The 16220-nt window shown below is 43.2% G+C and overlaps 1 protein-coding gene across 1 annotated transcript in view; it reads left to right on the forward strand.

The window, feature by feature from the left end:
- Positions 1-7755, forward strand: part of LOC311149391 (forkhead box protein J3-like) — a gene marked incomplete at both ends in the record, with an annotated part of 52462 nt that extends 44707 nt beyond the window's left edge. The window contains 5 exons of the mRNA XM_084186569.1: positions 207-506; positions 2285-2386; positions 6942-7139; positions 7416-7517; positions 7643-7755. Coding sequence (XP_084042695.1) covers positions 207-506; positions 2285-2386; positions 6942-7139; positions 7416-7517; positions 7643-7755 — 815 coding nt within the window. The remainder of the gene's footprint in view (positions 1-206; positions 507-2284; positions 2387-6941; positions 7140-7415; positions 7518-7642) is intronic.
- Between the last annotated feature and the right edge of the window lie 8465 nt (positions 7756-16220).

Raw genomic sequence — 16220 nt, forward strand, 5'->3', positions numbered from 1 at the left:
CCTTAATGGTGAAATTGCCACGTCCGTTTGTGATATTACAACAACAAAGAAGTTACTGCAAACAACAAACACTGAAGAATCAAAAGGAGATTCAAGGAAAATGCATAAGCAAAATGATTTACAGGTAGGCAGAATGGCTAGTAATTCTCTGTCTGTTTGTCTGTGTCCGTCCGTCTGTCTGTCTGTGTGTGTGGTTGGCCCCACAGGTATCATGGGTATGCCCAGTGAATTGAGCCAGCAGCCACGGACGTCGTGCTCCTATCAGCACTCCCCCGGCGACACCCACCCCCACAGCCACCAACACAACCACGGTCATGTTCATAGCCACCCCCACCACCACCCGCCTCTCTCGCAGCACCTCTTTCCCCACGTGACGCACAACCAACATCAATCTCATACGCACACTCAACATGGGCAGCACCCTCAACACAGCCAGCACCCCAACAGTGGGCAGCAGTCCCAGCACCATACTGGCCAGCCACCACAGATGCCCTGCACCAGCACTTGTAAGACATGACTGTACAGTACACACTACTATACATAGTACTGTATTGTCAGAGAGTAAACACGCCCAAATGATGGACAGCAGAGTGCTTCTGACTAGACTATTGGCCATCATTTTCCATTAATTTCCCACCGATTCTATATGTTGAATCAGCGCAAACAGCCACCACTTGTCGTCAACCAGCAGGAGGTCGCTATAACATACCGCGGCGACAGCAAGCGATAGGACTGTCACTCTGCTTTTAGCTGTTCACCGTGGCGGTGTGTCTGGAGCTAAAGGCAGGCCTCAGGAACAGCGGCTATCCTTAAATGCTAGTCCCTTACTATACATAGCATTGATATCTACATGCTCTGCATGGATTCCATTATTTTCAGTGTTGGGGAAGCTACTCTGAAAATATAGTTTACCAAGCTACCAATTACTTCACACTGGAAGAAGTTAAACTACACTTAAGCTACCCTTAAGAAAAATATAGTTTACTTTGAGAAAGTAGTTCACTACATCCTAACTACTTTGTGAAAAATGTTCATATCTAAATCTGAAATGTCATAGACTATACATTTACATTTTAGTCATTTAGCAGACGCTCTTATCCAGTGAGTGCATACATTATTTTTTATTTTTTTTCATACCCCCGTGGGAATCGAACCCACAACCCTGGCGTTGCAAACGCCATGCTCTACCAACTGAGCTACATCCCTGCCGGCCATTCCCTCCCCTACCCTGGACGACGCTGGGCCAATTGTGCGCCGCCCCATGGGTCTCCCGGTCGCGGCCGGCTGCGACAGAGCCTGGATTCGAACCAGGATCTCTAGTGGCACAGCTAGCACTGTGATGCAGTGCCTTAGACCACTGTGCAAGAACAGTTAATTTTGGGATCATATGTTAACAGAATGTTTAATTTAGCCTATTAAACACAAAAACTATGTTTCAAGTGAGAATTAGGCAGGTCTCAAACAGTGTGTAGTTCCAGTAGTTAGCTAAACCGTTACATGGCAAAAAAGTAATTAACTACTGAAAACACTACCTAGATTTGAATTTAGTTGAACTACCACCAAGCTACTGCAAAATGTAGTTTAATTACTAGTTGAACGAAATGTAGTTCAATACTCCCCAACACTGATTATATTAGCTTTGTAGTTTGTTTTTCTGCTACTCCTCAAAGCTCATTACGCTGTGTGAAGCTGGCGTTTCTGAACCTCACCGACGTCGTTCATTTGCCTAGACTAGTCTTTGTTTTTCCTGTGTCTCTGCACTGTGCTTTCGGCTCAGAGAAAAGGCCTATACAAATAGACGCTCCATTATCTGGGTTAGTTCTCCCTCCACAGTGGCTGGGATGAATAAAAGCAATCCCCTGTCTTTGATCCACAGCTTCAAATGTGTTGCCGTTTGGGTTTGAGATGAAAGGCAGAATATCGTTCCTCTTCACTAATGTCTGTGATTTCAATTTCCTCTGTGAAAATACAACATCTTGTGGTCAAACGCATCACTGCATCTGACTCAAACATTACATTACTTCTGATGGTCCTTGGCTGCCACTCTGTTGATTACAGCACCATGCTCTTGTCAACATTTCCCTAACCTCGTCCCCAGGGTAATTGCTACAACATTATAGAGAGCTGGCTGGTGGACGTGACTAACATTTCCCCTACCGTTACGTAGTCTTCCTACCTAGCCCCTGTTTAGCTCTATTGCCCACTCCCCCTACCTGAAATTATTTGTCTTCGAAGAAATCGGGAGGAATCACTGCAGTGTGTTTGTGTGTGTGTGTCTGCGCAGGTCTGTCCGCCGACTGGTACCCCAACCTAGACTGGCTGAAGGAGAGCTGTCGCATTGCCAGCAGCTACAATTGGGCTGACGTGGACCTCTCTCCATTCCACGGTAACACAGACTTGCATAATCCTAAAGAGAAGAAATGGTGGTAACACTTTCTTTGGACCACCATGTGTATAATGCTCTTATAATGTCTTCTGTCACACTCATAGGAATAATAATAATAATAATAATAATAATGCATTGAATTTATAACTCACTTTTCATTGAAAAACGTTCTCAAAGTGCTACAGTGAGTGCATTACAATAAATAAAAACAAGAGACGTAGACAAAAAAAAGGACACAACTAGGGAATCTCACAGAAATAACATAGTTGATGCTACAAGGGTCAAGGACATCAAGGAACACAGCTATATCTAATGGAAGGCCTTCCTAAAGAGGAGGGTAGGCCATTTTTAAAGGAGTGTAGAGTCTGTGATGCCTCCAGGTGGTCCGGGAGTGCATTCCAGAGGCGGGGGGCGGTCGAGCAGAAAGCCTGATCCCCCATGGAGCAAAGCTTGAACGTGGAGGAGCAGGCTATCACTCGATCTGAGATTGCAGGTGGGGTTATGGGATACGAGCAATTCTTTGAGGTACGGAGGGGCATTGCCATGGATGCACTGGAATGTCAGCAGGAGGGTTTTGAACTTGATTCTGATTGAGACGGGGAGCCAGTGCAGAGATGCCAGGAAGGGGGTGATGTGTTAGTGTTTCTGCACTCATCAGGATCCTGGCAGCGCTGTTCGGAATATACTGGAGCTTCTAGAGACTCCTGCCATGGATCCCGATGAAGAGTGCGTTGCATTAGTCCAGCCTTGAGGAGACAAAGACATGGATGAGCTTCTCAGCATCAGACTGAGTAAGGGTGTGACGGAGTTTGGCAATATTCTTAAGGTGAAAGAATGATGCTTTGCACAGATGTTTGATGTGATCGTCGAAGGTCAGAGAGGAGTTCGGCTTAACGCCCAGATTGTAGACTGAGGGTGAGATGGGGATGTTCTGGCCTGCAATGGTGAGGTGGGTTATGGGTGATTGCTGGACCGCATGTAGCTTATTGTTGGCACTACCGTCAGAGCCTCCATGTGTAGCAACATAATAATAATATAATAATAATAATAATAATATGCCATTTAGCAGACGCTTTTATCCAAAGCGACTTACAGTCATGCGTGCATATATATTTTTTTTTTGTGTGTGTATGGGTGGTCCCGGGGATCGAACCCACTACCTTGGCGTTACAAGCGCCGTGCTCTACCAGCTGAGCTACAGAGGACCACATGAAGTGGGAGATCTCTAATCAATGCAAAATTGAATTAAAATTACGGAATTAAGTTAGCTAAATGGGAAGGAGTAGGCTACAATGAGCAACCGACATTCAGGCTGTTGTTTAATTTGAATGGAGTTGTTGTAGACAAGGATGGGGTGTGCAGCAAAATAACCTCAACTAGCCTAGCTAGCTAGCTGGCTAGCTAACATCTGGCTATCTTAGCTAGCTTCTTTACATCAATTTGACTAGCTGGGTATCCCCAAAAATTTTATATTATTCTAATAGTGAAATTATTTCAAATGGCCATCCCTACTCCGCAGGTGACTGGGTGGATCTGTTACCTGGACTCAGCTAGCGAGACATACTCTGTTCTGACAGAGAGGTAGGAGCATAACCAACTAAGGGCTGGTCCAGAGAGTCCGATGGTGTCCCGGAGGCGTTCGAGGAGGATAGAGTGGTCGACAGTGTCGAACGCTGTGCTCAGACTGGAATTTCTCAAACAGGTTGTTTTGATTGCGATGATCCTGGAGGTGTATGGCAACCACTTTTTCCAACACCTTGGAGAGGTTCACAATGTTGACATCAGCAAACCGCTCGCCCACACAACACCATACACGCTGTCTGCCATCTGCCCGGTACAGTTGAAACCGGGATTCATCCGTGTAGAGCACACTTCTCCAGCATGCCAGTGGCCATCGATGGTGAGCATTTGCCCACTGAAGTCCGTTACGACGCCGAACTGCAGTCAGGTCAAGACCCTGGTGAGGACGACAAGCACGCAGATGAGCTTCCCTGAAATGGTTTCTGACAGTTTGTGCAGAAATTCTTTGGTTGTGCAAACCCACAGTTTCATCAGCTGTCTGGGTGGCTGGTCTCGGATGATCCCACAGGTGAAGAAGCCGGATGTGGAGGTCCTGGGCTGGCATGGTTATATGTGGTCTGCGGTTGTGAGGCCAGTTGGACGTACTGCCAAATTCTCTAAAACTACGTTGGAGGCGGCTTATGGTAGAGAAATTAACATTCATTTATCTGGCAACAGCTCTGGTGGACATTCCTGCAGTCAGCATGCCAATTGCACGCTCCCTCAAAACTTGACATCTGTGGCATTGTGTTGTGTGACAAAACTGCACATTTTAGAGTGCCCTTTTATTGTCCCCAGCACAAGGTGCACCTGTGTAATGATCATGCTTTTTAACCAGTTTCTTGATATGCCACACCTGTCAGGTGGATGGATTATCTTGGCAAAGGAGAAATGCTCAGTAACAGGGATGTAAACAAATTTGTGCACAAAAGTTGAGAGAAATAAGCTTTTGTGCATATGAAAAATGTCTGGGATCTTTTATTTCAGCTCATGAAACATGGGAACAACACTTTACATGTTGTGTTTATATTTTTGTTCAGTGTACATATGCTAAAGTCATATATATACAGTGGGGAGAACAAGTATTTGATACACTGCCGATTTTTCAGGTTTTCCTACTTACAAAGCATGTAGAGGTCTGTAACTTTTATCATAGGTACACTTCAACTGTGAGGGACGGAATCTAAAACAAAAATCCAGAAAATCACATTGTATGATTTTTAAGTAATTAATTTGCATTTTATTGCATGACATAAGTATTTCATCACCTACCAACCAGTAAGAATTCCAGCTCTCACAGACATGTTAGTTTTTCTTTAAGAAGTCCTCCTGTTCTCCACTCATTACCTGTATTAACTGCACCTGTTTGAACTCGTTACCTGTATAAAAGACACCTGTCCACACACTCAATCAAACAGACTCCAACCTCTCCACAATGGCCAAGACCAGAGAGCTGTGTAAGGACATCAGGGATACAATTGTAGACCTGCACAAGGCTGGGATGGGCTACAGGACAATAGGTAAGCAGCTTGGTGAGAAGGCAACAACTGTTGGCGCAATTATTAGAAAATGGAAGAAGTTCAAGATGACGGTCAATCACCCTCGGTCTGGGGCTCCATGCAAGATCTCACCTCGTGGGGCATCAATGATCATGAGGAAGGTGAGGGATCAGCCCAGAACTACACGGCAGGACCTGGTCAATGACCTGAAGAGAGCTGGGACCACAGTCTCAAAGAAAACCATTAGTAACACACTACGCCATTATGGATTAAAATCCTGCAGCGCACGCAAGGTCCCCCTGCTCAAGCCAGCGCATGTCCAGGCCCGTCTGAAGTTTGCCAAAGACCATCTGGATTATCCAGAGGAGGAATGGGAGAAGGTCATGTGGTCTGATGAGACAAAAATAGAGCTTTTTGGTCTAAACTCCACTCGCCGTGTTTGGAGGAAGAAGAAGGATGAGTACAACCCCAAGAACACCATCCCAACCGTGAAGTGTGGAGGTGGAAACATCATTCTTTGGGGATGCTTTTCTGCAAAGGGGACAGGACGACTGCACCGTATTGAGGGGAGGATGGATGGGGCCATGTATCGCGAGATCTTGGCCAACAACCTCCTTCCCTCAGTAAGAGCATTGAAGATGGGTCGTGGCTGGGTCTTCCAGCATGACAACGACCCGAAACACACAGCCAGGGCAAATAAGGAGTAGCTCCGTAAGAAGCATCTCAAGGTCCTGGAGTGGCCTAGCCAGTCTCCAGACCTGAACCCAATAGAAAATCTTTGTAGGGAGCTGAAAGTACGTATTGCCCAGCGACAGCCCCAAAACCTGAAGGATCTGGAGAAGGTCTGTATGGAGGAGTGGGCCAAAATCCCTGCTGCAGTGTGTGCAAACCTGGTCAAGACCTACAGGAAACGTATGATCTCTGTAATTGCAAACAAAGATTTCTGTACCAAATATTAAGTTCTGCTTTTATGATGTATCAAATACTTATGTCATGCAATAAAATGCAAATTAATTACTTAAAAATCATACAATGTGATTTTCTGGATTTTTGTTTTAGATTCCGTCTCTCACAGTTGAAGTGTACCTATGATAAAAATTACAGACCTCTACATGCTTTGTAAGTAGGAAAAACCTGCAAAATCAGCAGTGTATCAAATACTTGTTCTCCCCACTGTATATTATTTTTCTCTCAACTGTAACTTTGATTGTTATTATCGATCATACTTTCAGTGTTAATCTTAAAACTGTCTAGGTGCATTTTGATATTGTACTAAACATAGTACAAGGACGTGAATGGGCTAAATAAAAAACTACAGGTTTGGGTCAAATACAACACAGAGTGAAACCATCTGTATTTTCAAGTATTGTGGTGGCAGCATCATGCTATGGGTATGATTGTCATGTGCAGGTGAGGGAAAGGAGACTAGGAGAAGAGGAAGGCACTAAGGACTAGTGAAATGAGAACGACCCCCTGTCTGTGTGTGTCTATGACAGGACTGAAGGAGAGCATGAGGCAGGCGGCGCTGAACAACTGGTCCCTGGACCCGGCCCAGATAGCAGACCTGTGCTCCTCCATCAACCAGTTCTTCACACGCACCGGAATCATCCCACCACAGGGACCACCACAGCCACCCCTGCCTGCCTGCCACAGCCCCATGCACACCAGCAAGCCCAGCCAGCACATCAACACAGGTCAGTGGCCATTAGGATGGCGTTGCCTCACTAGACACTGAAGTTCAGTTTCACGTTTTCCCCTATGGTAACGATTAGGATTTGAGGACGGTAGCTGATCCTAGGTCTGTGCCTAAGGGCAACCTCTAACGTGCGTCTCATAGATCGGAAAGGGTTGGATTGCTTAAAACGAAGTTTCCTTTTACTGATCTTATCACATAGTCTATAGATCAGTGGAGTTGTGAGGTAAGAACTGAATGACTGTTGCTTCCTGTTGGTTGTCTTCATCTCCTGTAGGTAATCTGTACATGGACTCCAGACAGAACATGTCTTCAATGATGGGACCCCCGGGTTACCCCCACATGCCCCCCATGAGCACTGCAGGCTCCATAGTGACAGGTACTACTGCTAACTACTCAGACCCTCTTATAGTGTGTGTGTGCATACATGTATGCGTGTGTGTGCATGCATACGCGTGTGCATGTGTGTGTCCAGCTGCCTTACACGTCTACCTCCATTCTCAGGGCACAATGGCCAGATGAACCAGCAGCACAGGATGCCACCTGGGCACTACCAGATGAGGAGGTTGCCCACCAACGACATCCAGGATGACTTTGACTGGGACTCCATCGTTTAGAGCCACCCCGAGGAGCAGAAGAAAAGGAAGGGATAGTGAGAGGGCGGGAGAAGAGTGGAAACGACCACCTGCCCTGGGAAAAAAAGAAAGAGACATTCCAGAAGAGGAATATCAATCCCCTGATCTTGGTCTTTTTATACGAGAGTATAGAGACTTACTTTGAAGACAATCATACACAGAAGGAGGGAGACTAGTCAACGTTTGTCAGTAGACAAGTTGGGGATGGTCATATTGTCGAGAAGAAATAACTTTTGGAATGGTTTGCATTGTCTCGTCTAAATGTTCAGAGTGCCAACAGTTTTACAAGTGTTGGTGAAGTACAGTATACTTTTTTTTATTCATGCTTCTATTCTCGTTTCTTTCCACTGAAGACTGAAAGTGGAAGCTAGGGTTTGTGATTCACAATTGCATATTTCCAAGGGACGTCCGCCTGCCACTGAACTGGAAGGAATGGGCGTGGATGAAAATGCCATTATACATATGAACACGACTTGCCTCAAAAAGTGATTCATTTTTGTTCAATCGCTACACAAACATCTGGCATCATGCCAGTTAGTCCAGACAGTATCCCTCCCTGTAGCACCACTCACTTATCTGACAGGAGTGATCCATGGAATTATACTTTCGCCACTTCTAAGAAATACAGATAGTTTGAAATGTGATAATAAGGGAAGACCAGATAAGGATGCTCATTCTAAGAAGGGAATGACATTGGTACGTACGGTGGCTGTCAACGACAACAAGTGTCTTATCTCTTTGACTGATTCAGACAATGCCAACTATATGGAATTGATCGCCATCTTATGGTTGCAGGCTTATATTGCAGAGGGAATTGACTTGTTGTCAGAGGAGAAATCACATTACACCAGACCTCGGTTCAAATGCTTTTTGAAACCTTTCAAATACTTTGAGCATTTGTTTCAGCCCGCCTTGAATGCCAGATGGGCGGAGTTTGCACTTTAGGGACTTTTCTATTGGTTCCATCGCAAAAGGCATGCTCAATCAAGCACAGCTGAAGTTTTATATAGAATTTGAACCCAGGTCTGAATTGCACCCTTACATTTTTATTTAAAGTTGTTAGTCTATGTAACTTGCTTTAACTTTCAATGGTTTTATGAACAAAAATCTTCCAGTGTAGCAGTTATTTTGTGTTTTTGATGTCCACACTTTCTTAACTCTGTGATCATGAAAAAATTGTGATGCTGGGCCAATGTTATGTATGTATCACCTGTCAATCCCTTACTGGTGGTGTTATGGTGTCTACAGTTTTCTCTATCTCGGTGTCTGTGAGTGTGTGTGTGAGTGCATGCGCCTATGTGTGAGTGTGCACGTGTGTGTTAACGTTCATCAGGACTGTCCTGTTAGTAACTCCATGGTACGAAGCCCTCAGGGTCCCTGTTTCCTCTGTTATTTCAGAATAATGCATAACCCCTATTTCCTTTTTTAGCATTACCAAAACATCAAAGGTCAAATGGGTTTGTGTGTAGTTGAATGTACCTGTTGGCATGTGTTTCGACCACTGTGGTGGAATGGTGCGCCAAATGTACTATGTTATAAGCTAATTAAGTGAAATGATGTGTATTTAGGACTTACAGTATATACTCGTGTGCCAGGTGAACTGGTGAACGAGACTACTATAACGTGACTTTAGTCAAGGATTATATTATTTTGGCCTGTCTCTTACACAAAGAAAGAGGCCTGACACTAAATAACATGTAGTCATCCTGTTCTCTAAATGATCACATGGCTACAGTCGGTTACAGATTGGCTACATTCCGATTCTCCCTAAGTGTGCAATCATATCCTTAAAATGCCCCTCATAGATTTAAAACGAATTAACTGGTTTGAGGAATATGGTTGGAACTCCCTCCAGCCATGCTTGCACCAATCCAAAGCGTTTAAATGCATGACGGGGAGTGAACGAGTGCACACTTTTGGAGAAGGGTAGAGAATCGGAATGCAGCCATTGACTCTCCAAAAACTTTTGACCCCTCTAAACACAGGTCAAATCCAGTCATGGTCATTGGATGGAGACACAGATGATTCCAATATGCCTAGTCATAGGATGGGAGAGGGTAAGCAGTTTTTGCACAATGCTGGGTACAGTAGCATCAAGTAGAGAAAATGGTTGGACTGATAGGCCTAACCTAACCTCTCCCCTATCTTCATAAAAAGAATCATAAAAAGAGCTCAGTGAGGGAAAGAGAGAATGGTGGACAATGCAGTAGAAACAAGAAATAAACAGACAGAATGATCAAATGAACTGCATTTGAACTGTGATCCCTTTAGTATACCTACAGTTCCACAATTCAAATCACATTGAACAATGTAAATCAGTATTTAACTGAATATATACTGTAACGGTGATGATCATTAAACGGGACACAAAGTGCTTGTGTCTTTTAAAGAACTCAAATGTGTTGCAATAAATGCGGTAAAAAGGTAAATGGAACAGACACCGGATTGGCGCACATTGACGCCGGATTGGGGAACATTCAACATATCTGATCTAACAAAGTGGATATTCGTAAAATCAGTGAAGGTTGATGTATTGTAACAGGCAAATAATGTGGTTACTAAAGTCAGATGTGGATATATTTGGCTGTTTTTGCTACATAACATTTAAAGTAGTCCCTTTTCAGGTTTAGAAGAAGTGACTGCTAAATGCTAGCTCCCGTTTGTATAAGCTGGTAGCATAGCTAGCATAGAGAAATCGGTGGTGGTAGTTAAAAGTCGTTTTAACTATAATGCAGATGATTGGTGATGATGACATGAACATGTATTGGGGTTGACATCCATACAAGCATTATACTCCGATTTCTACCTCAACATAGTGTGAAATACACATATAAACAATAGCCTTAATGTAGGCACATTTTGCTGGGGGGCAATGGGGAGATTCGGGATTGTTCCCCATACGTTTCCATGGCATTTCCATTGTTTTGGTCGAGTTCCATTGACCTCTTTACCGCATCTATGGTCAAGACAACATTTCATTCAAGGTTTACGAAAAAAGATGCTCCTGATCATCTCTGTCAAGTGCTGGTTTTTGATGACTAGCAGAAACAGTATATTGTATGTCAGTGTGTTATTGTGCTAACTGTAAATAGCGTCAAGTCATTTCAATCATCCCTTTACCCTTCAGCGATGGGACTCATGAATGAAACAAATGGAGGGAGGGGTAGTATTTTGTTATTCCTCTTTCAAGAGAGACACAGTATGTGTATATACAGTTGAAGTCGGAAGTTTACATACACTTAGGTTGGGGTCATAAAACTCGTTTTTCAACCACTCCACAAATGTCTTGTTAACAAACTATAGTTTAGGCAAGTCGCTTAGGACATCTACCTTGTGCATGACACAAGTCATTTTTCCAACAATTGTTTACAGACAGATTATTTCACTTATAATTCACTGTATCACAATTCCAGTGGGTCAGAAGTTTACATACACTAAGTTGACTGTGCCTTTAAACAGCTTGGAAAATTCCAGAAAATGATGTCATGGCTTTAGAAGCTTCTGATAGGCTAGTTGACATCATTTGAGTCAATTGGAGGTGTACCTGTGGATGTATTTCAAGGCCTACCTTCAAACTCAGTGCCTCTTTGCTTGACATCATGGGAAAATCAAAATAAATTGTAGACCTCCACAAGTCTGGTTCATAGTTGGGAGCAATTTCCAAACGCCTGAAGGTACCACGTTCATCTGTACAAACAATAGTACGCAAGTATAAACACCATTGGACGACGCAGCCATCATACCGCTCAGGAAGAAGACGCGTTCTGTCTCCTAGAGATGAACGTACTTTGGTGCGAAAAGTGCAAATCAATCCCAGATCAACAGCAAAGAACCTTGTGAAGATGCTGGAGGAAACAGGTACAAAAGTATCCACAGTAAAACGAGTCCTATATCGACATAACCTGAAAGGCCGCTCAGCAAGGAAGAAGCCACTGCTCCAAAACCGCCATAAAAAAGCCAGACTACGGTTTGCAGCTGCACATGGGGACAAAGATCGTACTTTTTGGAGAAATGTCATCTGGTCTGATGAAACAAAATTAGAACTGTTTGGCCATAATGACCATCGTTATGTTTGGAGGAAAAAGGGGGTGGCTTGCAAGCTTAAGAACACCATCCCAACCGTGAAGCACGGGGGTGGCAGCATCATGCTGTGGGGGTGCTTTGCTCCAGGAGGGACTGGTGCACTTCACAAAATAGATGGCATCATGAGGAAGGAAAATTATGTGGATATATTGAAGAAACATCTCAAGACATCAGTCAGGAAGTTAAAGCTTGGTCGCAAATGGGTCTTCCAAATGAACAATGACCCCAAGCATACTTCCAAAGTTGTGGCAAAATGGCTTAAGGACAACAAAGTAAAGGTATTGGAGTGGCCATCACAAAGCCCTGACCTCAATCCTATAGAACATTTGTGGGCAGAACTGAAAAAGTGTGTGCGAGCAAGGAGGTCTAGAAACCTGACTCAGTTACACCAGCTCTGTCAGGAGGAATGGGCCAAAATGCACCCAACTTATTGTGGGAAGCTTGTGGAAGGCTACCCACGATGTTTGACCCAAGTTAAAGAATTTAAAGGCAATGCTACCAAATACTAATTGAGTGTATGTAAACTTCTGACCCACTGGGAATGTGATGAAATAAATAAAAGCTGAAATAAATAATTCTCTCTACTATTATTCTGACATTTCACATTCTTAAAATAAAGTGGTGATCCTAACTGACCTAAAACAGGGATTTCTTATTAGGATTAAATGTCAGGAATTGTGAAAAACTGAGTTTAAATGTATTTGGCTAAGGTGGACTTCAACTGTATACGGTACCAGTCAAAATGTTGGACACACCTAATCATTCCTTCCAGGGTTTTTCTTTATTTTTTACTACTTTCTACATTGTAGAATACTAGTGAAGACATCAAAACTATGAAATAACACATATGGAATCATGTAGTAACCAAATAAGTGTTAAACAAATCAAAATATATTTTATATTTGAGATTCTTCAAATAGCCACCCTTTGCCTTGATGACAGCTTTGCACACTCTTGGCATTCTCTCAACCAGCTTCATGGGGTAGTCACCTGGAATGCATTTCAATTAACAGGAGTGCCTTGTTAAAAGTTAATTTGTGGAACTTCTTTCCTTAATGTGTTTGAGCCAATCAGTTGTGTTGTGACAAGGTAGGGGTGGTATACAGAAGATGGACATATTTGGTAAAATACCAAGACCATATTATGGCAAGAACAGCTCAAATAAGCAAAGAGAAAACGACAGTCCATCATTACTTTAAGACATGAAGGTCAGTCAATCCGGAAAATGTCAATAACTTTGAATGTTTCTTCAAGTGCAGTCGCAAAAACCATCAAGCGCTACGATGAAACTGGCTCTCACGAGGACTACCACAGGAAAGGAAGACCCAGACTTACCTCTGCTGCAGAGGTTAAGTTCATTAGAGTTACCAGCCTCAGAAATTGCAGCCCAAATAAATGCTTCACAGAGTTCAAGTAACAGACACATCTCAACATCAACTGTTCAAAGGAGACGTGAATCAGGCCTTCATGGTCGAATTGCTGAAAACAAACCACTACTAAAGAACACCGATAAGAAGAAGAGACTTGCTTGGGCTAAGATACACGAGCAATGGACATTAGACCGGTGGAAATCTGTTCTTTGGTCTGATGAGTCCAAATTTGAGATTTTTGGTTCCAACCGCCGTGGCTTTGTGAGACGCAGAGTAGTTGAACGGATGATCTCCGCATGTGTGGTTCCCACCATGAAGGATGGAGGAGGAGGTGTGATGGTGCAGGGCTGCTTTGCTGGTGTCACCGTCTGTGATTTATTTAGAATACAAGGCGCACTTAACCAGCATGGCTGCCACAGCATTCTGCAGCGATACGCCATCCCATCTGGTTTGGGCTTAGTGGGACTATCATTTGTTTTTCAACAGGACAATGACCCAACACACCTCCAGACTGTGTAAGGGCTATTTGACCAAGAAGGAGAGTGATGGAGTGCTGCATCAGATGACCTGGCCTCCACAATCACCTGACCGCAACCCAATTGAGATGGTGTGGGATGAGTCGGATCGCAGAGTGAAGGAAAAGTAGCCAGCAAGTGCTCAGCATATGTGGGAACTCCTTCAAGACGGTTGGAAAAGCATTCCAGGTGAAGCTGGTTGAGAGAATGCCAAGAGTGTGCAAAGCTGTTAACAAAGCAAAGGGTGGCTACTTTGAAGAATCCTAAAATCTAAAATACATTTTGATTTGGTTAACACTTTTTTGGTTACTACATTATTCCATACATGTTATTTCATAGTTTTGATGTCTTCACTATTATTCTACAATGTAGAAAATAGTAAAAATAAAGAAAAACCCTTGAATGAGTAGGTGTGTCCAAACTTTTGACTGGTACTGTTTATGTGATCAAATGCGTTGTCTTTTTGTGTGACACTCTTCCGTGTACTGCAGTCCTATAGTTACAAAAGTTTCAATGTTTATTAAAATGTTATTGATCAATTTTACTTAATTTACCTTCATTTTGTTGTCTTTCTTTTGTCTTTTTGGGCCAATTTTGGTGTCTACTGTCCAACCCAATGAAATGATACATTTGTATGATCACAGTTATATATATATATTTTTTAAACATCCATGGTATAGGAATGATTCTTGCTCACAATAATTTCTCCAATACAGTGTATTCGGAAAGTATTCAGACCCCTTGACTTTTTCCACATTTTGTTACATTACAGCTTTATTCTAAAATTGATTAAATAAGCAATTTCCTCCAATCTTCACACAATACGACATAATGACAACAACAACCAAAAATTACATAAGTGTTCAGACCCTTTGCTATGAGACTCAACATTGAGCTCCCGTGCATCCTGTTTCCATTCTTGATGTTTCTACAACTTGATTGGAGTCCACCTGTGGTAAATTCAATTGATTGGATATGATTTGGAAAAGCACTCCCCTTTCTATATAAAGTCCCACAGTTGACAGTATATGTCAGAGCAAAAACCAAGCCATGAGATCGAAGGAATTGTCCGTAGAGCTCAGAGACAGGATTGTGTCGAGGCACAGATCTGGGGAAGGGTACCAAAACATTTCTGCAGCATTGAAGGTGGCCTCCATTCTTAAATGGATGAAGTTTTGAACCACCAAGACCCTTCCTAGAGCTGGCCGCCCGGCCAAACTGAGCAATCGGGGGAGAAGGGCCTTGGTCAGGGAGGTGACCAAGAACCTGATGCTCCCTTCCTGGAGCTCTGTCAGTCAGGCCTTTATTGTATAGTGGCCAGACTGAAGCCATTCCTCAGTAAAAGGCACATGACCGCCCCCGCTTGGAGTATGCCGAAAGGCACCTAAAGACTCTCAGACTATGAGAAACAAGATTCTCTGGTCTGATGAAACCAAGATTTAACTCTTTGGCCTGAATGCCAAGCGTCACGTCTGGAGGAAACTTGCCACCATCCCTATGGTGAAGCATGGTGGTGGCAGCATCATGCTGTGGGGATGTTTTTCAGCGCCAGGGACTGGGAGACTAGTCAGGATCGAGGGAAAGATGAACGGAGCAAAGGACAGAGAGATCCTTGATGAAAACCTGCTCCAGTGTGCTCAGGACCTCAGACTAGGGCGAAGGTTCACCTTCCAACAGGACAACGACCCTAAGCACACAGCCAAGACAATGCAGGAGTGGCTTCAGGACAAGTCTCTGTATGTCCTTGAGTGGCCCAGCCAGAGCCCGGACTTGAACCCGATCGAACATCTCTGGAGATGTTGGACGCTCCCCATCCAACCTGACAGAGCTTGAGAGGATCTACAAAGAATGGGAGAATCTACCCAAATAAAGGTGTACCAAGCTTGTAGCATCATACCCAAAAATACTCGGCTGCAATCCCTGCCAAAGGTGCTTCAACAAAGTACTGACTAAAGGGTCTGAATACTAATGTAAATGTGATATTTCAGATTTGTATTTTTTATACATTTGTGAACATTTCTAAAAACTTGTTTTTGCTTTGTCATTATGGGGTATTGTGTGTAGATTGCAATGTAATACATTTTAGAATAAGCCTGTAACTTAACAAAATGTTGAAAAAGTCAATGTGTCTGAATACTTTATTTCCAAAAAATAAAGTGTCAACTTCACTTTGGCTCATGGTAAGACATCTTTTAATTCTGATATGTCTTGAGGAGGGCACACAACAATCTTTGGCTAGCTTAAAAGTGATGTCTATGGACATGAGTACAGCAATTAATTGGTCTAAATTGTCAAACTAAACATAATGAGGCAAGTCCTAACTTCCACCTAAATCTAATTTTCACATGATGACAATGGGAGACTAATTGAAAATTCTACTTATGTGGAAGTTAGGATTCACCCCGAAGAAGCTTTATATCTGCAGAAAAAAGTATAATTCCTTATGAGTGAACTCGTAAATAATTTAGAAAGTGATAAA

Source organism: Coregonus lavaretus (genome assembly GCF_964263955.1).
Source record: "Coregonus lavaretus genome assembly, chromosome: 22".
In the NCBI taxonomy this organism is placed as follows: domain Eukaryota; kingdom Metazoa; phylum Chordata; class Actinopteri; order Salmoniformes; family Salmonidae; genus Coregonus; species Coregonus lavaretus.